General features: G+C 47.9%; 1 protein-coding gene across 2 annotated transcripts in view; it reads left to right on the top strand.

Annotated features, from left to right (window-relative positions):
• Positions 1 to 27288, top strand: part of SLC35F3 (solute carrier family 35 member F3) — a 292530-nt gene that overhangs the window by 172698 nt on the left and 92544 nt on the right. Inside the window, exon 1 of one of the 2 annotated variants that reach the window (XM_065894432.1) lies at positions 22857 to 22932. The exons of the other annotated variant lie outside the window; for it this stretch is intronic. Within the exon in view, the coding sequence (XP_065750504.1) occupies positions 22857 to 22932 (76 nt within the window). Of the gene's footprint in view, positions 1 to 22856; positions 22933 to 27288 lie in introns of those variants that run through there. 2 annotated transcript variants of the gene reach the window in all.

The raw sequence follows: 27288 nt of genomic DNA, 5'->3' as shown, positions 1-27288 counted from the left end.
GCCTCACCTAATCCTCACGGCGTCCTTTTGCAAGGTCGTAATCTCTGTTATTATCAGGATGATGATGGGACACCATGGCAGGAGGCCAGTCGTGAGCCTGGCGCTTGAAAAACGCTCGGGGCTATGGAGCCTCTTCCCTTTCCCTTGGTCTCTGGCCTGGCTCTGAACCCTCCTTCCTCATCTTAGCTACCCCAGCTTTCCTACCCTCCCCTGTATGCCCAGCCCTCCTGGCTCTCCAAGGAGGGAAATTGGTCTGATACACATAGCAGCTCTTCTATCGGGAGGGGAAAATTGACGGTAGTTCCCTAGGTTCTTGACTCTGGGGCTCTTGTCACTTTCCATCAGCACCTCTGCAGGGGCCCCAGTTATTACCCGCTGATCCCACCTTGTGTGAAAGATTTTTAAATCAGATGCTCTACGTAAAGCTTCCTACCTCCTAGATAAAAGGAGAACCAGCCAGGCTTGCCCATACAAACACAGGGCTGTCAGGAAGTGACTCAGGTGGGGAGGAGAGAGGATCCCAGACACAGGAAGTGAGGATAAGCGGCTCCTGGATACACAGAGGGTCAGCAGGACCCCTTAAGGGCTAAGGAACAGACGTGAGCACTTCCATAAGAGACCCTGGGCATCTCCAGACTCTCTCTGTGATAGGAGGTGACTTGTCTATGTGCATCCTTGGTCCCAGAATGTTCCGATTCTGGTGATTTTCAACCCATTTCCCTGTTTCCTACCATGCCCAGTTCTGCAGAAGAGCAGTTAGAAAGACAGACAAGAGGGACTTCTCTGGCAGTCCAGTGGTTACGACTCTGTGCTTTCAGTGCAGAGGGGGGTGGGTTCGATCCCTGGTCGGGGAACTAAGAGCCCACATGCCTCATGTCGCAGCCAAAAAAAAAACAGACACACACACACATAAAAAAACCAGGTGTCTGCATGTTTGGAAAGAGCACATATGTGAGCATCCTTCCTGCCAGCCTTTCCGTGAGCTTGGAGACACTCCTCTCTAAGCAGGGGATAAAACAACAGCTCAGCATTCCTGCCTCTTAAAACTACACGCGGCTCTGAGAAGGGCAAGGAAGACCAACCACAAGCAAGTGGACCAGTGGAAAGGGAAGGAGCGACCAGAGGGCACGTGCGGTCAGAGCCCATCTGCTCTCTGCTGCTTTCTCTGCCCCGCGGCTGTCCCGGCCAGGCCTTCCAGGGAGCAGTTGCTAAGACGGTCTTTGTCAAAGAACTCACGTACCATCCCAGCACCCCCTTCACTCCAGCCTCCCCCAGGCATGCGATGATCCTGACTATTGCACTGCAGATTTACCTCTTGCCTTATTTCCATCCCGTTCCCACGGTACAATGTCTTGATTCAAATTTGACTTTATTCCACCTGGTTTCCCACACTTTTGGCTTCCCACCGTGACCCTGGCCGGGGGCAGAAGGAGATAAAGGAACATTTTGATAGTCCGGAGGTATCGAGGCCTCAAGACCAGGTGGGTTGGGTCCCTACCTGCTTTTTCAGCCTCACCCCTTGACGCATGTCCTGCTCGCTCTGTTCTTGGGACGTGCACCTCCTTTCCTCGTGTCTCCTTTGGCTGGAATGTTCTTCTCCCAGCTCTTAGCTTATTCTTCCTCCAGGTTTCAGCTAAGTTTTCACATTCTCTGAGGGAGCCTCCCTGACCCCCACAGACCTAGCACATCACCCCGCTTCCTGCTCTACTTCTTCACTGTCTCCCGCTGAAGTGTAAGCCCCACGAGGGCAGATGCTTGATCTTGTCCAACATGAACACAGCTGCATGTCAGTAAAAGCAGGAAAATGGGTTTGATTCAGTGACCGCTGATGGTAGGGGAAAGCACTGAACTCCACTCGGATGGTACAGATGTCGACTGAAAAAAAAAAAAGCACAACCTAGAAGTTGAGAGTTGTGTTCTATTCGGCAGACATTCTGAGGACTTTAAGCCCGGCCACAGCATCTCAGATAATGCTGAGAAACTCTCCCGAAGAGGCAAGTGGGGGAGCCAGGATATATAGGAATTTTTGCAACAAAAGACTAGGCAGTCGGAACATCAAAAGATTACTGTTAATAAAAGAAAACCAGAAATCTCAAGTTACGGAATTTAGCACTTTCCTATGTATGGGAAAGTACAAAGTCTGGGCTCACTGAAATACCCCTTTGACATGCACCTCGGCTACCTGGGGCCCGTATCCTGTGCTTTCCCATCCTGAGCTTCCGCAGAGTGCACTGTTCGGGGTGGCTGTAGTATCTGATGGTTTTATGGGGGAGCATCTTGTTTCCATCCTGGGTTCCCTCAGGGCTCACCGTCAGGGCGGCTGTAATGTGACGGCTTGGTGGCTGCAACATCCTTTCTTTACTGATATGGCATGTGGCATTCTTAGTTCACACGGAGGTGACTGGAAAGGAGTGGGTGTGGGACTCAGCAGCATCAAGCACAGTAGACAGTAGAGGCAGGAAAGTGAAGAATTAGAAAATGCAGGACGGGGGTGGTTCCTAAGAAACCCGTCTGGGTTCGTTACCTGGCACTTATTGAAATCTGACTCCTGCCCTCCCACAGAGACCAGGAGACAGGGTGTCATCAGGGGTTGGCTGGAGCAAACAGTCAATTCTTTGGGCAGCCTTCAGTTTTCGCAGACAGGCTCTTTAAGGGAAGGGGCGTCATCCCAGGGATGTGCCTTGGAGCTGTTAGAAAGTATACACAGGGAACAATACTCAATATCCTGTGATAAGCCTCAGTGGAAAAGAATATGGAAAAGAGGGGACTTCCCTGGCGGTCCAGTGGTTAAGACTTCGCCTTCTGATGCAGGGGGTGTGGATTCAATCCCTGGTCAGGGAGCTAAGATCCCACATGCCTCGCGGCCAAAAAACCAAAACGTAAAACAGAAGCAGTATTGTAAGAAATTCAATAAAGACTTTAAAAATGGTCCACGTTAAAAAAATCTTTTAAAAAAAGAATATGAAAAATAATACATATATGTATGACTGAGTCACTTTGCTGTACAGAAGAAATTAACACAACATTGTATATCAACTATACTTCAATAAAAAAAAATTTTTTTAAAGTATGTTAGTGTTTGTTCTAGTCTTTTTTTTTTTTTGCGGTACAGGGGCCTCTCACTGCTGTGGCCTCTCCCGTTGCGGAGCACAGGCTCCGGACGCGCAGGCTCAGCGGCCATGGCTCACGGGCCCAGCCGCTCCGCGGCATGTGGGATCCTCCCGGACCGGGGCACGAACCCGTGTCCCCTGCATCGGCAGGCGGACTCTCAACCACTGTGCCACCAGGGAAGCCCTGTTCTAGTCTTTATGGGCCCAGTTGAGAAGTGGGCTCAGAGGAGCTGGGTTGGACTTTGGTCAGGGACAGTCTTTGTCAAGCTCCAGCCACCAGCACAGTGCCTGATGTGTGAGCTAAAATCCTGCCTGCCGTATCAGTAAACAAAGGATATTGCAGCCATCAAGCCATCACATCACAGCCGCCCTGACCGTGAGCCCTGGGGGAGCCCAGGATGGAAACAGGACGCTCCCCCATCTAGCAGGCAGCTGCTGCAGTCACCCCGACGGTGCACCCTTTGGAGACTCAGAATGAGAAGCATAGGATCCTGGCCCCAGGTAGCTGAGGTGCCTATCAAAGGAGTGATTTCAGTGAACCCAGACTCTTGTATCTGCCCATACAGAGAAAAGCACTAAAAGCACTAAATTCTTTAACTTAAGCTATCTGGTTTTTTTTTATTAACAGTAATCTTTTGAGGTTCCGACTACCTGGTCTTTGTTGCAAAAACTCCTCTATATCCTGGCTTCTCCCTGCCCCCGCACCCTGCACCCTTTGCCTCTTCCGAACAGTTTCCCGGAGTTCTCTGAGATGCCGTGTCCTGGGCTTTTAAGTCCTCAGAACGTTCACTGAATAAGACATAGCTCTCAACTTTCAGGTTGTACATATTTCTTTTCAGTCGACAAGTAAGTGCTCAGTAAACATTCATTGACTCAAGGAACAAAGGAGTGAACAAGTAACAGCCTGGTGTAGGTTGGCAGGTGGGTGCAGGGAGAAATGTAGGGCATTCTCTTACCCATGAAGAACCCCAGGGAGGAGGGTGACATCTCTGCAGACTCCAGGCTGTGAAATCAGGCCACGTGCCTCCTGTTGCTCCCTCAGAGAGCGCCGCAGTCCTTGTCCAAGAGCATCTGCAGAGATGCTTCCAAATCTTCATTGACCTTGACTCAATATCACTGATTCCAGAGAACAGAAGTTTCAAAAGAAGCAACGTCAGGTTGTAATGGGAGTGTATTTGCAGTAATAACACATCTGTTGTGATGAAAGACCAGCCAGAAAAAACGCAGGTAGCTGAACGACACCCACATTTTTTATTCTTAACACGATTAAGTAGATTTACTTCTCTGATATCCTGTACACACCATGATCATCATTAAGGATGAGCTGTTAGAAATGCCCTCCAGGTTTTCCTCTCACCGGTAACACACTGTAAATATCAACATAGGAAGATGTATTGACACATGGATACCAACTCACACCCCAGAGGCACTGGAGAGATTTTTAGTAGACGGTTAACCCTCTTGAGTATCAACTCTGGCAGCTGAGCAATTTCAGAGGAAAAAGAAAGTAAGTATCTTTTCCTTTCAAAGGAAAAAGAGAGGAAATAGAAGAGCCCTCAATCGGTGTTCTAATGTATTGAGTAACACCTTTTGCTGAAGTAAGAAATGAGTTCCTGTGAAGGCGTTTTGCTCATTTTCCTGTTGATAACCAGGATTATGTATTTCTTTTAAAAGATGAAACTGTTCCCAGGAAACTGTGATGGATAAGAGAATAAAACATTCATGACAGTTGGATGGATGAGGCAAGAATTACACTCCAGTTTCTAAATCGCCGTGGAGTTGGTCTTTGTAGGAACGGAGCAGAAACTCAGCATCCCCGTTCTGAGCAAATATTTTGAAAAAGCAAATGCCGGAAATCCTGATAGTTGAGATTTTCAGAGAAAAGTCACGAGAGATAACAAGGTATTCAACAATTTGTTCAAGAAACACATGCTAATGCTCTAAGTTTGCCAAGTAGCAAAGATGGAAAGCTAAATAGACATGACCCCTGTCCTCCAGGAGCTCGGAGACCAGTCCAGAAGAGAACTGTGTTTAAACAAATAATTACAGTAACTCCTGAGGAATTTTCCTAAGTGTTGGGCTGAGGAAAAATGGGCCCTTGATCAAATAAGTGTAAGAGACAATGGGTTAAATCAGTTTCCGTGGGTTTTTGTTTTGTGTTAATTGTTTCTATTGCAGATCTTATCAGAGCCTTTAATAAGCTAATGTACACTGTGGATCTTCTGGGGGGCGGTGGGTGGGTATGTGTTGTGCAGCCCTTCCCGTCTCCCATAGTCCCCACCCCTAGAAGCTAGAGTTCCAAGGAACACACTTTGGGAACTGCACATGCAACACAGTGTTGCTGGGAGCATGCAAGAGAGCAGCTCTACCGGGAAGCATCAGGAAGGGCTTCTCAGAGAAGAGAGCATCTGATCTGGGTCTTCAAAAGTGCAGAGGAGGAATTTTCCATCCAGAGGGTGGTGGAGGTGGAAGAAAGGCATCTCCAAGGTCATACAGCTGGTTCTAGAAGTCAGGGATGTGAGAGGTGGGTGTGGAGTCTGGGGAAGGCTAGGTGCATGGTCCTGTGTCCTCATTCTGCAGCAGGGTCACCTGGGATGCTCTTTAGGGGTGCAGATGCCTAGGCATGCCTTATCCCTCCCTCCCTGAGGTTATTTGGTTGGTCTGAGATAGGAGTCTGTCTGAGCACCTGTATTTTCACGTGACCCAGTGAGCAGCCAAAGTTGCAAACTCCTGCTGCAGATGATGGAGAGCCATCAGGGGGGTTAAGTGGACAAGTTCAGAGTCCTTTCTCAGCGCCTCGCACCTGTCCTCATGCCAGTGACTGAGCAGCTCCCCCTGTGCCCTGCATCATCGAAGCCCTAGAGATGAGGCTGGACAGACTCCTGCCCTCCTGGAGCTCACTCAGATCAGGAAGAACCGAGGCTCGAAGAATCCGTGCATGGCGGCCTATTTGGGGAGAGGGTGACGGATGCTGCAGAAGGCGGCCGACCACCACGAGTGTGTGTGTGAGACGTGGCCCAGAGGGCCGAGGGCCAGTGGAGGCATCCTGGTAGAAGTGACACTGAAGCTGAGCTCAAAGGAGTAGAAAGCAACAGACAGGAAGGAAAGGTGTGCAGGGAAGGTGAGCATGTCTGCAGGGAGAAGGCAGGTGGGTGATGGTTGGCGTGGATCGTCTGAGCCTGGAGCGCTTCCATTTCCGAAAGACCCCTCTGGTGACAGCGAGCGGCCATGAGAGGCTAGGACTCAATGCCAGGGGACCAGTTAAGAAACCAGCAACCGTGCCGGCCAGGGCGCTTTGGAAAATGAATGAGAGTGGAGACAGAGGAGGGACAAGACAGTTTAAAATATATCCGTGAGAATCAGCAGAATTTAATGAAAAGCTACATCAGAAAGGAAGAACGTTGAAGCTACGATAGACTGGGTTTCGATACAGCTGTCAAAGGACTGGGCTTCCCCAGTCTTCGCCGTTGCAGCCAGCCAGCCCAGGGCGGGTTAAAATGTGCTGGATAACTGGGGTCATGAGAGCATCAGAGTCCATAACGGGCAGTTAAGATTGAAGATGTATATGCTTTAGTTGATTCGCTAACCCCCCTTACTGAAAGGTGCTCAGACTGGTGCTGTAATCACTGAACTGGGTGGCCTAAAATTTTATTATCGTTCACGTGCTCTTAAATAACACCTAGTGGTGTGCCGAAGCGGGCTCGTGCCAGTTCACGAGAGGCAGTTGTACACATCTCCCAATTTCAAGTCCAGGGACATCATATTGATAGCCTGAAATGGACCGTATCATCCGTGTTTACATCAGGGCAGTTGGAAAATGCCTCACATCGGGGCTTTTATTTTCGGAGAGCTGGTTTAGCACTTCCCAGGATATAGAGTAAATCGTCTGGATTGGACTGTGTATGGCCTTCAAGGATTTTGAAAAAGGGAAACATACAAGACTCACTGTAAGGTGTTTTCTCTGTGCTTGGTCAGTATAACCTTGTCCTGAGTGGCTTTGATAAACCAGTTAGTTCCCTTGGGAAGCCTCCTGCTTGGTTGGTAGAAGGCATGCGTCCAGCCTAGTTTGATCGCCTTTGTGAAGGGGGTAGATATTCTGATTGCCTGGAAAGAAAAAGAAGTAATTATACTGTAGAAAATCATGCACTGTAGAAAAAAGGGAAGAATGGGTCCCTATTTTTTGGCATTATTTTCCCTATATTGGCCTTTAGGGAAAACATACATAGAAAAGGGGGAAAATAAAGTCTGGGATAAGCACTGATGAGAGAACTTTTGTTGGAAATCTGCAGCAGCCCTTGGCATTCCTAGACTTAACTCTTGCATTGGGGCCATTTGTAAGCACCCTTGACACCTACGATGTGGGCGGCTTGTACTTTGCTGAGGGACGGAGCTGAAACAGTCACATGGGGAACCAGGCCAGCCCCTGGCGACCTTGCCCAGCCAATGAGTGGATGAAGTAGTTGGCTCCAGGCCACATCGCTGCACTGCTGGGCAGTTTTGATTGATGCAGGGTTCCACTCAGTCCCCCACCCCCCACCGTGCCAGGAAGATAGGGACAGGCCCGCTTCACAGAGGGAGGAGCTGAAATATTTAGGGATGGATTATAATCATCTCTAGTGACTTAATGGGCTCTGAGGACAAACGCTTAAGGATGTCAAAGGCCTGGGACTTCCCTGGTGGTCCAGTGGGTAAGACTCCGCGCTCCCAATGCAGGGGACCCAGGTTCAATCCCTGGTTGGGGAACTAGATCCCGCACGCGTGCCGCAGCCAAGAGTTCACATGCCGCAACTAAAAAAAGATCCTGCGTGCCAAAATGAAGATCCTGCGTGCCAAAATGAAGATCCTGCGTGCCAAAATGAAGATCCTGCGTGCCAAAATGAAGATCCTGCGTGCCAAAATGAAGATCCTGTGTGCCAAAATGAAGATCCTGCGTGCCGCAACTAAGCCACAGTTCAGCCAAAATAATTAATTAACTAAACTAAAAAAATATGTAAAAAAAAGTCAAAGGCCGAAGGAGTAGGGTAGTGAGTAGATGTATTAAACATTTGGTCTGAAGGCTGTATGTAGTCAGTTTTAAAACCTGACCGATCTTTTGTTTGTTTTCATGACAACATTTTTAGCACATATTTGCTTAAGAAAAATCAGTCCCCAAAAATGGAACAAGAGAAATGACTTTCAAAGTCACCTCGCAATGCCACCGAACACAGTAAACTACGATCGATATTTTTGTGAAAAAACCTTACTCTTTAATAACAGATACCAATAGATATGTGTGACCATAGTTCAGAATAGATTTTTATGTTAGATTTTAAGAAGCATTTTTAAAGATCTTAAGTTTTTTCAGTAAGTTTTATTGAGATGTAACTCACAAACCACACAATTCACCTAAAGTGTGCGATTCAGTGACTTTTAGTATATTCACAGAATCATGTAACCATCACCACCTTTAATGTTAGTACATTTTTACCACCCCCCAAAGAAACTTCTTACCCATGAGCAGTCCCCCCACCCCAGCCCCCTAGGAACCACTGGTCTACTCTCTGTCTCTATAAATTTGCTTGTTCTGGACGTTTCACATAAATGGGGTCATACAAGATGTAGTCTTTTACTTAGCCTGATGTTTTCAGACTCATCGACGTTATAGAATGTATCAGCGCTTCATTCCCTTTTACGGTCGAATACTGTTCCTTTCTGTGGACACACCCAAGTTTTCCGTGTTCATTCCTCAGTCGGTGGCCATTGAGGATGCTTCCATGTGGGGCTGTTACGAACAATGTCGCTCTGAGCATGCATGTACATGTCATTGTATGGACGCGTGTTTTCATTCTCTTGGGCACGTACCTAGAGGTGGGATTTCTGGGTAATAATAATAACTCTATGTTGAACCTTTTGAGGAACTGACAGGTTGTTTTCTAAAAGTGTCTGCACATTTTACAATTCTACCAGAGTGTATGAGGTTTTCCTCTCCATTCCTCTACATCCTCTCCAACGCTTGTTGTTGTCTGACTTTTTGGTTCTAGCCATCCGAATGGGTGTGAAGTCGTATCTCCTTGTGGTTCTGATTTGCATTTCCCTGAGGTCTGTTGATGTTGTGCATCTTTTCATGTGCGTCCGTTGGCCATTTGTATATCTTTTTCGCAGAAATGGCTATTCAGATCTTCTGCCCTTTTTTCTTTTTCAATTTTTAAAGATTGAATTGTTTTGGAGCAGTTTCAGGTTTATAACAGAATTGAGAGAAAGGTACACAGATTTCTCATACACCCCCGACCCTGACACATAAATAGCCTCCATTATCAACATCGCTTACCAAAGCGGTACATGTTTTACCAAGAATGAACCTACACTGACACATCATAATCACTCACCGTCCACAGTTTACCTTAGGGTTCACTCTTGGTGCTGGACAAATGGGTAAGGACATCTCTCCATCATTATAACATCATACAGGGTATTTTCACTGCCCTAAAATTCCTCTGTACTCTGCATATTCATTCCCCCCCCTTCTACCACACCCCCTCTCTGGCAACCACTGATCTTTTTACTGTCTCCATAGTTTTGCCTTTTCCATAATATCATATGGTTGGAATCCTATCATATATAGCCTTTTCACATCAGATTCTTTCACTTAGTAATATTCCATTGTCTGGATAGACCAGTTTATTTACCCATTCACCTACTGAAGGACATCTTGGTTGGTTCCAGGTTTTGGCAGTTATCAACGTAGCTGCTGTCAACATCTGTGTGCAGGCTTTTGTGTGGGCATAAGTTTTCAGCTTCTTGCAGTAAATACCAAGGAGCACGATGGCCAGATCATATGGTAAGAGTAGGTTCCGTTTTGAAAGACACTGCCAAACTGTCTCCCAAAGTGGTTGCACCATTTTGCGTTTCCACCAAGAATATGGCAGAGCTTCTGTTGCTACACATCCTCGCCAGTATTTGGTGTTGTCAGGGTTTCAGATTTTGGCCCTTCTAATGGATGTATAAGGGTATTTCATCGTTGTCTTAATTTGCATTTCCCTGATGACATATGATGTGGAGCATCTCTTCACCTGCTTATTTGCCATCTGTACATCTTCTTCGGTGAGGTATTCTTTGGCCCATTTTCAATTTTTTTTTTTTTTGCGGTATGCGGGCCTCTCACTGCCGCGGCCTCTCCCGTTGCAGAGCACAGGCTCCGGACGCGCAGGCTCAGCGGCCATGGCTCATGGGCCCAGCTGCTCCACGGCATGTGGGATCTTCCCGGACTGGGGCACGAACCCGCGCCCCCCGCATCGGCAGGCGGACCCTCAACCACTGCGCCACCAGGGAAGCCCTCACCTTTACCTATTTTTAAATTGAATTATCTTTTTATTATTGAGTCATCAGAGTTCTTACATGTTTTGGATAAAAATCCCTAGTCAGATATGTGGTCTGGGAATATTTTCTCCCATTCTATTTGTTATCTTTTCACTTTCTTGCTGGTGAGAAGCATATGAGTTTGCTATTTTTCCTATGTCTTCCTTTCTGACAAAACGCCTTACCAGATGCTCTAATTCACCTAACTTCACCTTGTGAAACCCCCATCTCCCAGAAAACTTCCATATGGAGCTAGGAAGCACTCATATTGTCTTTTCTTTCTTCAGATTGAATTTTTTTTTTCCTAGAGGCACAACTTCCTTTCCTAAACACGAGTCACTTTAAAGGCATTAGAATTTTCCTGAATCTCGTCCAAAGTTTAAAATTGAAGTCCAAGAAAGAATAGCCTCTTTATTTTACCTGCAGAAGAGTCTCTGAAATGCAGGTGGGTCCCATCGATCTAAAATACTCTCAGCTTCCTAGCAGCAGCTGCAAGACAGACCTCCTCGTTTTGGCCGTTGTGCACTTCTGGAGGTATATTTAGGTTGTCTCTATTTGGCGTTCCCAGAATAGCCATAGTCTTTTGTTTCTCTGCATTCCTTTTAGTTTTATTCCTTCCTGGCCCAAATTAAGAGTGATGCACTAGACGATTTCCAAAACCCTTTCTACCTCGGAAGGTCCGTGCTCTTAACCACTTGGACTGGCCACAGGGTATCATCTGTAAGCCATACCCAAAGCCCAAGCAGGACTGAACTTTCGCCAAAATCCAAGCGAGGCCCCAGCTGTGAATCGGATTAGGTACATGCTTTCCACATCCCGGCTTGATTCTGTCACGACCATTCAGATTCATAGAGAGGTTTCCTACAAATATGTATCTGAGTGGAGACAAATTATGTTTACCTATATCATTTCTGGACAGAGTTGTGGATGAATATTTTGCAATGCAAGTGACTTTTTTTTTAATTCCAGTTTAGGCTAACACCTTAAATTACCTTTTTGGTTTTGTTTTTGGTTTTTTGTTTGTTTCTTATCTCCAGTTAGCTCCAAGGATAGTTGAATTGAACCCTCTGTGGTTTATTTTTCCCATCTCATGAATGAACCAAATAATGCATCCAGGGCCACGGGTGAAGTGTGCCTTAAATTCTGAGAATGCCACTGCCGGGGACAGATTTTCAAGCATAGTCATCATGTCTTAGATGTTTTAGGCCGCTTCTCATCCCAAATTAGAATACCGCTGTCAATAGAGCATTTGATGCCAGCTCACTTTAAATAAGCAGTCAAGGTTAAAACAAAAATCGATGAGCTGCTCTCATGTTTCCCATAAGTTGGGCCCCTCACAGGGCTGTACCAGGCTTGGTTCTCACCGCCAAAAGCAGGGAATTCAAGACTTGAATGCAAGTGTCCATGACAGTTTCCTTTTTTAATTATTTTATTTATTTTTTAAAATTAAAACAAAGTTTTTTTTTTATTGAAGTATAGTTGATTTACAATGTTGTGTTAGTGTCAGGTATCCAGCAAAGTGATTCATATATATATATATATATATATATCCTTTTTCATATTCTTTTCCATTATGGTTTATCACAGGGTATTGAGTACAGTTCCCTGTGCTCTACAGTAGGACCTTGTTGTTTATCCATTCTATAGAGAATAATAGCTTGCATCTGCTAATCCAAAACTCCCACTCCATCCCTCCCCTGTCCCCCCTCCCCCTTGGCAACCACAGGTCTGTTCTCTGTGTCTGTGAGTCTGTTTTGTAGATGAGTTCATTTGTGTCCTATTTTAGATCCCACATATAAGTGATATCGTATGGCATTTGACTTTCTCTTTCTGACTTGCTTCACTTAGTGTGATAATTTCTAGGCCCGTCCATGTTGCTGCAAATGGCGTTATTTCATTCTTTTTTTATGGCTGAGTAGTATTCCATTGTGTATATGTACCATATCTTCTTTATCCATTCATCTGTTGATGGACATTTAGGTTGTTTCCATGTCTTGGCTATTGTGAATACTGCTGCTATGAACATTGGGGTGCACGTATCTTTTTGGATTATAGTTTTGCATGATGGTTTCCTTTTGATGGTCTGGTTTTTTGTTTCCATTTTTATAGTTTTCCAAGAAGAATGGGCTTAAAGGAGAGGTAGGGTGGAGATGGAAAAGGGGCATGTTTTAGACAGCATCAAGGAAAGAAATCAAGCTTGAGAGAAAGAGGGGATCGTGAATTGTGTCACACTTTGTACATTCGAGCTTTCAGGAAGTAGAGAGAATGGATCAGACCAAATAAATCCAAGCTGAGAAGTATTTGTATTAATAAACAATATGTAATGGGTATACACAAATCCATTAATAAAATAATGTCTAATAATAATTTCTACCCCAGGCCCTGAAACTGAGGTGATGGGGCAGCAAGGAGCCCAGCCAGGACGCAAGGCGATGGCCATCCTCCCGTCTAAGACAGATGCTGACCCATTAGCCTTTTCACTCATGTACACTCAAGGGCAAAATCTAAAGCTACATTGAAGCGGGAATGAAAAGGTGAAGGAGAGAGAGGACAGGGAAAGATTTCACTGAGATTGGAGCAAAGGCAGAAGCAGTCAGGTCAAGCCAACTGGTCATTGCTGAGCCCAGGAGATCTCCACCCAGGTAGGAGGGGGACCAATGCCTCTCACCAACTCAAGAGCTTTCAAGGTCTGCACTCCTTCCCTTCTGCGTGAAGAAGTCAATGCTCTTATTAAAGCACCTTTCTCACTCCTGCCTTCTGTTTGCTCATTACTAGCATGTTCTGAAAATTTATACAGCAAGGATATAAAAAGGATGTGAGAAAGCAAAATATTTAAAATACAGAGAACAGAACTGTATATTTATTTTTGATATTATAATAGACACTTCTGCAAAGACAGAGGAACAATGGCTCTAAAAGCACGGATGTAAAAAGATTTTCTATAAAAAAGAATAGAAATTGTCTAAATATTTTAGAAGAAAAACCAACCACACCATTATTTTATGCGCTCCTGTACATGAAGACTTTTCCTGTTATTATTAGCATTTGTGTGTTTACAAGAGACACATTTTTAGACCCTTTGAACTATTCTTAAGCATCAAGATTGGTCTCAATCCCGTCCTCTACTGAACAACCTTCTCCTTTAGAGAAGTGTCACGGAGAAAGTGAATGAATCACTGTTTTTATTTGTGGTGGTTAGAAAAAAATGGGGAAAAAGTGGTAGCCTATTTACTTTTTTTCTGAATATATATAACATATATATATTATATGTATAACGTATATGTTATATATATAACATATATATTATATATATATGTGTTATATATATATATGAATGACATGGTCTACAGATGAAGGAACTATGTAGTGTAGGTAAAGATCATATTGGATAAAATGTGTAGTTTGTTTTTTTCCCTAGAACTTTCTCTGTGTTATTGAACAACTTGTTTTATCAGCTGTGTTAAACTTAAACTCTCTTGTGTAAGTACACCATACTTTATTTCTCATTTCCCTGTGGTTGAACATTTAGGTTGTTTCCAACTTTTTACTTATTTTTTTTTTTTCAACTTTTTACTTATTAAGACGAAAACTTGGATGAACATCTTTGTAATATATCTCTATTCACATCAGATGATTTCTTGGGAGAAATTCCTAAAAATGGAAATAGTGGGTAATAAGCCATAAAAGCTTTTATTTTGTAGGAATTTCAATAGATTCTGCCAACTTTCAGAAAGGGTATATTTTTGCTCCCATCAGTAGTACACGAAACTTCCAAAGACAATCATCTTAAAAGCAAAATGGGGACTGACAAAAATCCAAGAACAAACTTTGTGTAGATAATTTCAAAACGTTCCCATTGGCTAGAAAATCATACTTGTGTTGACATGCTCTGGCGAACGTAAACCAAGCCTAGTGGTCTCACCAACGAGTGCTCTGGGCTGGTCCCTGATCCATTGCCTCAGATGTGCCCTTGAAGCACTGAGAAGCTCACCTTTGTCAAAGTGACAAGGAGTTATTCATTGGAACATATTTCTGGAATCCACAAGACAGAAATACTCTAATACCAGCAAGATAATTTTAGGAACAGCCATGCATGCCTTTAACCCTCCAACCCCCACCAGAGCTTTAGGGAAACCTTGAGGCTTGTCCCCTTGTCCTACATTAGCCACTCATTTGGGCGGGAAGGCGTAACCAACTGCCTCAGTCAGGAGGAGGATGTAACCTCCAGACCTCTGGCCTCTTCTTGCTTTTGTCCAGAATTGGTGGGACCTTCTCTTTCAGCCCCCAAGCAAAGAACAGACTTGGCCTTAAGCAGGATTTTGGTTTGTTTGCTTTTGCCAAAAAAAAAAAGAGGTGTGTTCCTTGTATCTGATTAAATCGGGGAACATCTTTCTTCCTTTGTCCTGCACCTGCTTGTCTGGTGACTACTGCAACCAGTCCCCCATATGCCCACTACAGGTCGATAGATACCTTATGCAAAACAAGGGAGAAAAGGGCCCATTCTCAGTGCTTTTGGGGAAGACACAGTTGTTTCTTTGGAGCACTTTATACTTTTGGGGCCAGTGGATCATTTGGTAATCATCTCTGACAGGCACAGTTGTCACTCTCACGCAGGGAGTTCACAGAGTTCCACTGGACTCGGTCAGCTGTGCTCTGAGATGTGGCCTCAGCATGTCATGCGTGGGGTGTCACTGGTCAGAACTCACCTTCACTGTCACCGAGCAGGGAGCACACCCCCAGGAACAGAATATGCGCTTCATTGAAGCGTTTCAGCGAAGTGATTGGTAAGCGTGAGTTCCAGAGAGCAGGAATGCTAGAACCACACTCGGGTCCCTCCCCCACCAAGAACCTGGCTTTCCTGGCCTCCACCAGGGCCCCCCTTTCTCTGAAACCAGAGACTGAGGTGGCAGAAAACAGCCAGAGGCCAGGGCAGGGCCTGAGGGCATCTGAAGACAGCAGCTTGGCCAAGAGTGAAACCTTCTGCTGGGAGCAACGTGCTTCGTTCTTTGGGTGGAAGCAGGGGGCACCAGTTGCCAGAGGAAAGTTTGTCCTCAGGGAAAAAAAGAGCCAGACCAAGACTTCGGGGAAAGCAGTCTAGCAAGGAGGAGGGTTTTAGGCACAGGAATTCCAGGGTCAGGTCAACAGAAGACACTTCCCAGGACGTTTTGCTTGGCAAGGAGGATGGTGGGCCTGGAGCCGGGGTTGGGGGTGGGGGGTAGAAGAAGGGGCAGGTGAGGGGCGTGTAGCAGCTGCTGGCACTGGGAAAACGCGGGGGGGGGCTGAGCTCTTTCCTGGATCCACCAGCCTAAACGAGGAACCGAGGAGGAGAGCCAGGTCCTCGGGAGAGGAAAGAAGCCAGCGGGGGTCAGGGATGGCGTGAAGAGCACACAGGAGGTTTTGCTGCCTGGAGCTCCTCGGACGAAGGGGCAGGACTTCCCTGATCCTGCAGGGGCTGCTTCAGGACGCGCGTCCTGACAGAGCCTGCCTCTCACAGCCTGCTGCTCTGGACTCAGCTTCTTGTCCCTCTCCACCACTGGCAGCTTCCAGCTCTCTCTGCCCTGGTGATTTTTCATTCCTTCCCTCAATGAGGCTTACGTAGGCCCTGTTCGTGGGCAAGGTCCCTGCCTCCCAGGGTTTACAGCCCAGCGGGAAGCTGAAGAGTATACAGCTAACTGCAGGGCGGGGCAGAGGTGATCACTGCCTCGGACAAATACAAAGGGCGTTCTGAGTCAGAGCAGGCCCCGATCTCAGAAATCAGAACTTCTGAACTTCTGTCCGCCCAACTTGAATGGTCCTCAGGGAACGGCACCCTTGCCTGTGGGTGCTGCCCTGTCCTGCGCCTAGTAACTCAGGAGTGGAGTGGCTCCTTCCCAAACCCACACATCTTTCCTCTTTTCAAGCCGAGTCTGAAGGCCAGTCGCTTTGTTTCACCCTTGGAAACAAACACCAGCCAAGGGAGTCTGCCCCGGGTGCTGACAGGGATGTGATGTAGGTCAGTATCCTAGCTCCCACCCCGCAGAGGAGGAGGAGCAGGGGGATCGGAAGGGAGGCCAGCTGGGGTCGATGAATCATCCGGAGAACGGCAGGCAGCTGTTTCTGAGCTAAATGCCATCAGATCGGGCTCCGCACCTTGAGTCCACTGCCCTGGTCTCTAAAGCACTTCCTCTGAGATGAAGCCAGTGAGGGCCAGAGAGCCCTGGGCACAGGGGAATCAGCCAGCGCGGTTAGTCACCCCTGGTACCACGCGGGCGGAAGGCACAGTCCTGGGGGAGGGTGAAGCCGACAATTCTAGAAGAACTCTGGGTCCTGTGAATTCCCCCCCTCCCTCCCTCCCTCCTCCTTCCCTCCCTCTCTCCCTTGTTTCCTTCCTGCCTTCCTTCCTGCTTTGAGCACCTACTACATAAGCCATACACTGTGTTCGGCCCTGGAGATAACAGCAAAACAGAGACGGCCCCTCCCCATTAAAGAACCTAGTGGGAGAGACTGAAAATAGCACCTGATGTGTTCTGAGTGCTTGCCGTCCTCCACATGCTATTGTAATCACTTACCAGAGTATCCGTTCCTTTACTCTTCACAACACCACCATGAGGTATCTACTAGTATTATCTCCATTTTAAGGATGAAGTGGCTGAGCCTGGAGAGACTGAACAACTTGCCCTAATGAAAACATTTATAAGCAGTGCCCCTTTCTATACTGACTCAGGGTGTTGGAAGGAATTCGAGGCAGCTGGCCATGTCCATTTCCCAAGGTGGAAGAGAACAGTCATTTCTTGAGTACCTACTGGGGACCAGACACTGTGTGGTCCCTCTACACCCCTCAACTGTGTTGGCACCTGGCTAGGTCTCTGAAGTCCCGGGAGAGGGACCCCCAGGCTAATCCAGGCGTCCACCTAGGAGCGCCCCCAGCTGTGACGCTCTCCCTGAGCACAAGACAGGCTAGGATCCACAAAGGAAACTACCGGACATCCTGTTCCCGCCTCTGTGCCTCCCCCATCGTTCATCGTGATCCCAGCTCTGGGCCCGGCATGACCACAGGGCCAGCTGTTGTCTAGTCACCGTGGAGAAGGCTTGGAGGTGCCCGGACAGGATGTGTCTGGAAGCCCACTGGTGACATCCAGTGATCCGGCCTCTTGATGTCCTGCCTGGAGTTATCCAACCTTGACATTTCTCCTTAGAGAAAGAGGAGAAATCCTATGGAACCGCAGTGAGTCTGAGTTTATCCTGGTCATACACAGTGCTGAAGAAGAGAAGGGAGAGGTGAGGACGGGGAAGGCCACCATCCTGTTTCCGGCGCTTGCACTTGAAGTTATTGAAAAAGGTTATCAATTATTCCTGCCGGATCAGGGCAATGAGCTGCCCAGCGCATGAGAGTTAATTTCTTTTCATCATGAGACTTTCTCTCCTGTTGGAAATACCAATGTTTGCTCCACTCTGAATGCTGCAGACTGACTTATTTGGGTAAAAGTCCATTTCTGGTTCCTGGAACTACTTTAAGTGATTATTTTTAAATGCTGGTAACCACAAAAAAAATTTATTACTCTTACTACTTAATACTGTAGGAGGACGATGAAACAGTGTTAATAGTTCAGAGTGAATTAATTGAAGTGGTCTGCTTTCTGGTTATTGAAAATCTTAGCTGGATTTTACATTTTTATTATTTATTTTGAACCGATTAAGTAAAGATCTTCACATACAAAGAATATTATTGTTAACAATATTTTTCAAATCACGTGGATTATGACCCATGAGTAAGGTATAAAACCAACTAAGCTGATCACAGTCGGCATTTTTTTGCAATGAAAGAACACAAAAGAATAGAACAAGATGAATAGAAAAAATAGAACAGCTAAAACATGGTAAAGGGTATATTTTATTAAATATTAAAGTCAGTTATATATGTTTGTATATGTAAAACATATTTCCCCAATTTTAAAAATGACATATAATTTACAAACAGTAACATTCATCCTTTTTACTGTACAACTTTATGAATTTTGACAAATGTAAATGTGTTTCTAACTTTGTCCAAAAAGCGAGAAAACCACCTAAAGCAAGAGTCTACTTAACTAAGTGGAGATATTCACAAAGAATAAGATCCTTTTAAGGCCTTTGGAGGCAGTGACGGTTGTCTTATCTAAGAAGATAATTTCACACACCCCAAATTTTAAAGCCAAACAGGATCTTAGAAGCTGTAGAGTCAGTGGTTTTCAGAACTTTCTTTTTACAGTGGCAACATTTTTATAAACCAAGTCTAACATGGAACCCCGACAGGTAAAAGTAGAGTTGCTTTGCACAGAGACCAGGAAACACAGTTTGAAAACCCTCTCGGGCCCCAGTTAGGAAACCGAGGCCGAAATAGGCTGAGTGACCACTCAAGGTTGGCCACTCCGATTGGCTCCTGGCTGTTGTTCAAGACATTTTCCATGCTGTCTTGGCCTCAAGAGAATCATAAGTACCACTCAACCCCACCAAAGAGATTGGATGCCTTCTTGGAATGGTACAGTTGGACTGTAGGTATTCATATACCAGCACAGAGGAAAGAACAGGCCAGTGACCCCCATGGATGTCAGAAGTGCGAGTCTGCTCAGGAAGGCAGGACAGGTTATTTGGGCAACGCGAGTTATTTCGGGAGGCTGGAGCCTGAGTATAAGCCCAGAGCTGGGAGCCCAGTGCCAGGAGGAAGCATCGTGATCCTCCAGAGTTTGAGGAATCAGCCAGGCCCTGCATAGCAGCCCCTTCCTGGTGATTCACCCCTCAAGGGTCATGGGTGGATCCCCACCGCTGGGTTGCAATTGAGATAGAGCCACTTGGTGGTAGGAAAAACTGGCTGCTTCACCTCCTTTCTTCTCTGGGCCCCCTCTTTTTACTTCTTCCTCTCTGGTTTGCAAGTGGGAAGTGGGGAGACGGTAGAGACGCTCTTGGGGGCAGGCCAGGGAGTGTAACACTCAGGCTTGTGGTGTGTAAGTTCTGCATCAAAGCCTTGTTACCCTTGTATCTATTCAGTGAACTTAACTTCAGTGATCGGGCTGTAATACTAGGGACACAAAGACCATCTCGTCTTTATGAGCGCACCGTACCAGGCAGCCACAAACTTCCATTAAATATCCCCCCTCCTCAACTGCACTGATGAAAAGAGAAAAACAAACAAGGGAGTGGGGTTAGTGACAAAGAACAGGCTTCTGTCAGAACAGCTGCCATCTCATGTAGAGCTAAGGAAAGGCTTGGCTTTGATGGGCGAACCACCATACCATACGTTTTCAGATGATGACAGGGAAGATCTGGTAATGAATATGACCTGAAAAGTCACCCCAGATCTCCTTTCAGATAAATCCCTGTAATACTAAATTTAAGACAGGTGGATGCCCAATGATATCCTTCAGTTATTAGCTCACACTCATACCCTCCAAAGAGAAATGGAGGTAAGAGGTCAAATGCTCCATCTTCTGGCCTGGATGTTACTTATACAAAGTTGTTTCCATTGATATTTCAGGGATCATGTCTCTCTCTTTGTTGAAAGAATTATTAGCACCTTTTTTGGGTCATTTGAGATTTAGGTGTTAAGTGGGGAACTTGGTGATTTTCTAGATATCCCTGAGTTAGATCATCATAGCCTAACTCCAGCATAGAGTTTTAACTTGTTGGAATTCTCAAAATACTAGTGTGTACTCATACACCAGTACACAGTTAACTTTCTAGAATAATTTTATGTATGTAAGTTTTTAAATATGCGTCCGCATCACACCTACTCCCAAAAAAGATGTATGCTGAGGGGTAGCAGTACTCGTATGGAAATCAGCAGAGACTCCTGATTTAAAACAGAGTGCAGGAAGTTTGTTTTTTATTTCAGGAGGAAGAGTAAGTTTTTTTGTTTGTTTGTTTGGAACACAAGGTGAGGGAGTACCCAAGGCTGATCGAGTTGAATATAGAAAAAAAGAACAGCACTGAGTACTTAAGGGGAGGAAATTGAGAATTGGTACCGCCTCTTTGGTAAGCAGAAATTGACATCCATGAAGAGGTGATGATCTCTCAGGTATCATAAGGTCCTGGGGTATCCTGCAGGGGGAAAAGAAGTTTAGGTAACAGTTAATGAGTGAAATTAATGACAGGGGTATTTAATGTTGATAATATTTAATTACCTATTTGGCTTGTACATAACATTGCGATAAATAGAAAGTAGATAACCTAAAAAACAATCAGACAGATATTTATTGGACAGTTTGGCTGTGACCTGTGCAGTAGAATGAGTGTGGACAGTTCGGACAAGCGTGAGCACGATGAACTTTTCCAAAACCACATTCAAATGAAAGGAGATGGATTGTGGATGACTTGTGTCTCCCACCTCAGCTGGAATAGTTACGTGGGATTTTTGCATTTTACATTTATAATGTAAGAGAATAGCAGAGCAGTGGTAAGTGTAGGCTTTTGATTCGTTCAGACTCGGATTTAAATCCCTGCTCAGCCTGTTTGACCTGGGACATTTTAGTTAAACTCTCCTCGCCTCAGTTTCCCCATCTGTAAAACAAGGTAACAATGATTTTTACAGAGCTTTTGTGAGTAGAAGATGAAATGATTTATGTAAAACACTTAGCACAGTACTTGAAACAGTGCTCAAAAATGGGTACTGTTATGATGTGATATTTATTTTAGTTACTGGGCATATAGTAAATGTTGATTGATGAACTTGATGAAATAACACATAAGAGTATTATAGAAGAGGTTTGTTTTTTTGTTTGTTTTTGTTTTTTTTGCTTTAAGCTTATTTGTGCTTAATATTTACGAGGAAAGGGATGGTTTAGTGACTTACTGTAATGTCATCTCGGGATCTGGGGACGAGCTCCCTGTGAGAGGCGCACAGCGTGGAGGCTACCACTAGAGGGCTCTGAGGAGACCCTAAAAACCTTTCCTTGGCTATAATGAGGCAGCAACCCTGGCTTTTTGGAGACCCAGGAGCCATTCTATTCATCACGGCTGTTCAAGAGGGCAAGTAATAACAAGAACCCTACAAGAGCAGCTTGTAGGAACCACTTCCACCAGAAACCTGGGAGCATGCAGGTGGATGTCACCAGAGACAGCTGGTAGGTGCCAGGCTAGGGAAACCCTGTAGCTCTGAGGTCACTCTCCGCCTCTGCCATGCCACTGAGTTACCCTTATGGGTGCCGAGGATGCCGTCACAGAGTAGAACATCAACTTTGAGACAGGAAACCAGGTAGAGTGGGGGGGGGGGGGTCCGAGACTCTGGGTAAGGATTTAACAATAACAACGAAACCCACCTTGAGTCACTACGGAGCCTTCAGATTCCCAGTGGAGACTGAGACCAAAACGGATAACTGATGGCTGCGCATGCGTGAATGAGATGCCCATAAAACCCTTGGAGTTTGGGGGCCACACAAGTCCTGTGCATCCTACCTGCAGAGACGATGGCAGGGTGTTTTTGATGGTGCATTATCATGGGATAAACGCCCTGGGTACCAGGGAGTCACTCAGGGATCGCCCAGCTAGTGATGCAAGGGGTATGTCATTGCTTTTTATCAAGCATCATTGGTTGGTCAGTGGCTTACAGGTGGGTCTGAGTGGGAGCAGTGAGACCAGTGCCTGCAGAGGCAAAAGCTGCAGCGAAAATCTGGGATCTGGGCGGAAATGAAGCTTTCCCCGCTTCCCAGAGAGTTTGGCCTCTCCGGACTGGGGCAGGGGCAGGGGCAGAAATCTCAAGCCTTGGTTTTCTTGTGGCTGCCCTGCTTCTCTGGACTTGGCATCGTCTCCAAAAGAAAAAAGAGCTGTCCACCGGGGTCAGGCAGAAAATGTGCCTTAGACTCATTCAAAGAAGTTAATGCCAGCCGCGGGAAGCTTCGCTCCGTAAACCAATAATTCAGGAATTTGCGCAGGGAGGAGGCAGCTCTCCGTCCGAAGTCGAACAACTCCCCGTTTAAACTTGTGAAGCGCCGAGGCTAAGTTTGCAGGGCCTCCCTCCCCTGCTCTGGTCACAGGAAAGGGCAGGGGCTGCCGGGGAGCTGCGGGCCGGCCCGCTGCCCGGAGGCTGCACCCGGGGCCGGGCTCCGAGGGAGGAAGCCGGGCTGCGGGGCTGGGCGGCCCGGGGCGGGGGGCGGAGCAGGTGAGCCCGCGGGGTGGGAGCGGGGAGCGCACTTGTACGTGACGTTGGAGTTTGCGGCAACCTCGGAGCGGGAGGCTGTGCGCGCGGGTGCGGAGTGGCTGCGCGGCCGGAGGCGATGCGCTCCGCGGGGCGGCCGCCGCAGTGAGCCCCGCGCGGACACGGCAGCCCGGGAAGGCAGGGCCGGGGCGGCCAGCCGCTCGCGCTCCTCCCCGGAGGAGGCCCCCGGGCCCGCGAGGCGCTCTCCAGCTGGCCCCAGCATGTAGGCGATCGGCGGCGGCGCTTCTGCAGGCGGACGGCTCATCATGAAGAAGCACTCGGCCCGGGTGGCCCCGCTCAGCGCCTGCAACAGTCCGGTCCTGACCCTCACCAAAGTGGAAGGTAACGGCCCGGGGCGGCGGGGCCTGGAACGGGAGCCCGGCACCCTGTTACCTGTGGCCCCCGGGCAGCGCCGCGCGCCTGCGGGGCTGGCGACTCGGCCGCCCGGCTGCCCCGAGATGCCGCGGGCTGCCCACCCGGCTGCCTCATTCCCGGGCTCCTCGGCTCCTTCCAGGCCTGTCCTGAGTCCCCTGGGTCTGGAGCATCCCACCGCCGCCCCCCATGCCCCCAGGCTGACCAGAGGCGTTGCTCAGCTGCCGGAGGCGAGGCGGGAGAGGGTTGGCTGCTGCAGGCTGAGACATTCCCCCCCCACCCCCACGCCCCGCCTCGCCTCGCCTCGCTCTGAGCCTTCCCCAGCCCACTAGCCCAGTGATGCCCCGCTCCGTGGCAGGGCCAGCAGGTGAGCGCAAAGCCACCAGCAGCCTGGAAACGTCTTCTTTCCCCCCAGTCCGGGGACTTGAGGCAGAGCCCAGGGGAAGGAAGAGACTCCCGGCCCCGGCGGACCCGGAGAGCTGTGCCTTACTCAGACCCAGCGGGCATCCCGCAGGAGCACAGAAGACCTTGCTTTCCCATGGCAAGCATGGGACGGGCAGCAGAGAGAGCCAGCCTCAGCCCCGGACTCCTCCTCCCAGGAGGCAGAGGGGAAGTGACCCGAGTCTCCCGAGAGCTGGCCGGGTTGGCCAGGTGGGGGGCTGGGAAGGGACCGGCAGCAGGGAGAGGAAAGCAGACCCCTCAGTTCCAGGCCCTCACTTTTCCTGAACTAAGGAGCCCAGTCAAACAGGAGCCCGTGGGCTCTGAGAGTGAGCCCGGCTTCAGCTATGTCCCTGGGATGGCATCCTGGAGCTGGGACCTCTGTGTGATGGTCTCCGAGGACCCTGTATCCCCTCGCGAGTTCCTGTTTGTTACAGTGAGACTGAGAACCAGTGAGAGGGAGACGGAAGCTAGCAGGGCAGTTGTGTGCTCCACGCTCGGCGGGTCCACAGAAGTCCGCCAGTAGCAGGCCTGGTACCATTACCCCCCATCCTAGAGATGAGGACTCTATAAGGCCCAGAAAGGTGGATGGACTTGTGCAAGACCTACAGCTAAGTAGGTGGGGAAGCAGGAGTGGAATCCTGGGCTGTTGGATACATGCTTTTCAGAACATCACTTTGCACTAACCTGCGACTACTTACCTGTTTCTCATTTCCTACCTTTAGGAGGTTGATTTTTTTTTTTTTCCTTCGAGTGGCTGTCTCCTCGCTTCCCCCATATCCCAGTCTTAGGAAATACTTGGTATCAGTGAGCTACACCTAAATTCAGTGCATGTGCTACCTCTGGGGTCGGGTGAGGCATTGCATTTTCAAGCCTCCTCAGGGACCTTGCCTAGATACATGCGCAGGTTGGGAAGGGGAAGGGTTGGATATTCGCTTCCCTTGGGGAAACTGGAAATGTCTGCTCGTTCATGCGGTCTTCATAGGAAGTTGCTCTGCCCGCACTGTTTAAGTCAGCCAGGTCAGCTCTGCTCTTCAGCAGCAGGTACCTTCCCCGGGCAGCCCCCGGCCCACCTCGGGCAGGACCGGTCCCAGGAGCCCTCGGAATCAGGCTGGGCATGTATGGCGGGGCTCCGAGGCTGGGCACTGTGACCTCATGTGCTGCAGGGGTCGGGCGGGGGGGTGACATGCCAAGCACAGGTGCTTCCCTCTAGCCAGGCCTGGAGTTGGCCATCAGGGGGTGAAAATGGGGATACCCTCCCCAAAGTCTCTCAGGGCTACTGCCGGGTGAGCTTTGAGCCTCCTGTTCTCAGGGACAATCATGGCAAACCACGAGCTTGTTTTTTTTTTTTTTTTTTAAATAAATTTATTTATTTATTCTTGGCTGCATTGGGTCTTCGTTTCTGCGCGCGGGCTTTCTCAGTTGCGGCGAGCGGGGGCTACTCTTTGTTGCGGTGCGTGGGCTTCTCATTGTGGTGGCTTCTCTTGTTGCGGAGCACGGGCTCTAGGCACATGGGCTTCAGTAGTTGTGGCACGTGGGCTCAGTAGTTGTGGCGCATGGGCTCTAGAGCACAGGCTCAGTAGTAGTGGCTCACGGGCTTAGTTGCTCTGCGGCATGTGGGATCTTCCCGGACCAGGGATTGAACCCGTGTCCCCTGTATTGGCAGGCGGATTCTTAACCACTGTGCCACCAGGGAAGTCCACGAGCTTGGTTTTTAAACCAACATTTGCATGTAAATGTCTGTGGATAGTGGAAAGTGTATTAAACTAAGAATCGGACAGATCTGGGGATGAAGACTCCCCTTCTGCAGTGTGATGTATATAAATCATAAACACTGAGCCTCGGTTTCCTCAGCTGTAGAAGAGAACTAACAACCTACCTCAGCAGAATTTGGGGAATGAATGCAGTGAGGAAGGTAGGTAGGTGACAATACCTAGCACATGGCCTGGCACACAGTAGGTGCTTAATAAATATCTGGCAATCCTCCAGTCACAGACTGTCTCGCACCTTCAGCAAACCTTGCTGTTCTCAAAGAGTGCGTGTGTGGGGTATCTAGAAGTATCTACGAGCATCTAGAAGTATCTAGAAGCAGCGTTCCAGTGATGCTAGAAAGTCTCCAGTGGCCTTTTTGTATAGGATATATGTGTGTGTCAGCAGGCGTCTGCAGGGCAAGGCTGATTAAACCTGCCCTGGGTATGCCTAGACTTTCATATAGCTCTCTCTGCCTGCATTTTTTCCCTTGGTATTTGTGTTCAATTTGGCTTTGGGTCTATTTTTTGGAACCATTTGCATCTTGCGTGCTTGTTTTGGAAGTGTTGAATCATTTTGTTTTGCCTTGGATGCACAGAATAAGGTGGTCCCCATACTGTGACTGTTTCTGTGTGGATGGCAGGCAGGCTTCAGAAACGGAACACAGCCAGCAAGGAATATTTATTAGCTTGTGCGGTGTGTCTTCTAAGGGGAGGCAAGAAGGCACCAGCATGTGGTACATATAAAACCAAAATAGAAAATACAGCGCTTAGTGGAACTCAGACACAGGAAGGTGGACAAGATGACTTCATTTACCCAACAAATACCTCCTCCGACCCTGCTCTGTGTCCTTTGTCTACTTAGCTAAGCCCTGGAAATGCAAAGTGGAGCAACGCTAGCTTCATTCTCTTAAGGGAGTTTCAGTCTAGTGGGAAAGAGACGTACAGATAAATAAATTATCCAGCGCAAGGCAGTAAGTTGTGCTTCAGAACTGGGGCCAGAGTGTTACGGGGAGACTGATAACTGGGTAATCTGAGGTAGAGGCATTGCAATGGGAGTGAGAAAACTTGTCAGGCAAGGAGGGGAGAGGACGCTTCTTCGGGCAGAGGGAATGGCGTGTGCACAGGTCTGGCCAGAAAGCATGAGGAGTCTGCTTGAAAAGGCTTGAAAAGGGACTTCCAGCCAGGGTGATGGCGTCTGTCCTGTCGGACGGCACGCCTTGTTTTCATATTCCTTTCCTGGCATTCCCACTGGACTCAGACCCTGAATATCGATCAGTAACACATCTTTAGTAGAGTATTTACTTGGATCATCTGTATTCACAGCCTGCTAATTCGTGTTCAGTAAAATTACATGCACTGGAATTAACCGTTGAGAACAAGACAGTAAATTCCCCCAAGAGGCCGGCCACATGTAGAATTGCGGAAAGAATGAGGGCTTTGGAGTTAGATGGACTGGGTTTGGGGCCCGCCACTCCTGCTGGGGCAGGTAACTTTGGTTTAATGATTAGAGCTCTCTGGGAATCAGTTTTTTGGTATGGAAATGACAGTTACAATATATCCCTCTTGATAACGAGAGTAGGGAATTCCCTCGCTGTCTGGTGGTTAGAACTCTGCAGCTCCACCACAGGGGGCGCGGGTTCGATCCCTGGTCGGGGAACTCGGATCCCACAAGCTGCGCTTCGCAGCCAAAAAAAATAAAATTAAAAAAAAAATGATAAAGATTAAGATGCCATTGGCAGTCACAGCAAGGGAGACAGGGGACGTCCAATTGAGACAAGTTGAAGGGGAGGCTTTGGCGGTTCCTTCAAGGGCAGGTGTGGCATGTAGGAGACAAGGACCCGGGAGAAAGAGGTGGTGGCGGCCGAGTGACAGCTCAGGTGGGAGGTGGCCCCGTGGAGGTGAACAGGCCGGCCCAGAAGCCTGCTGGCCACAGACACCAGGGAGATAGGAGGCAGAACCCAGATCCTAGGGCATCGTGGAGACCCCAGGAAGAAAGCCAAGAAAGAGGAAGCGTGGTGGAGCATCAGGTACGGCCAAAGGATGTGGTTGTGTAGAAACAGTTTTAAGTGGGTGCTGGTCCCCCAGCCAGATGGCAAGGGGTGAGTGTTTGGGGAAGGAGGAGAAAAGCAGGTAAAGG

Source organism: Phocoena phocoena, chromosome 16 (assembly GCF_963924675.1).
Source record: "Phocoena phocoena chromosome 16, mPhoPho1.1, whole genome shotgun sequence".
NCBI classification, from domain to species: domain Eukaryota; kingdom Metazoa; phylum Chordata; class Mammalia; order Artiodactyla; family Phocoenidae; genus Phocoena; species Phocoena phocoena.
This window is presented reverse-complemented; position numbering and strand designations above follow the sequence as displayed.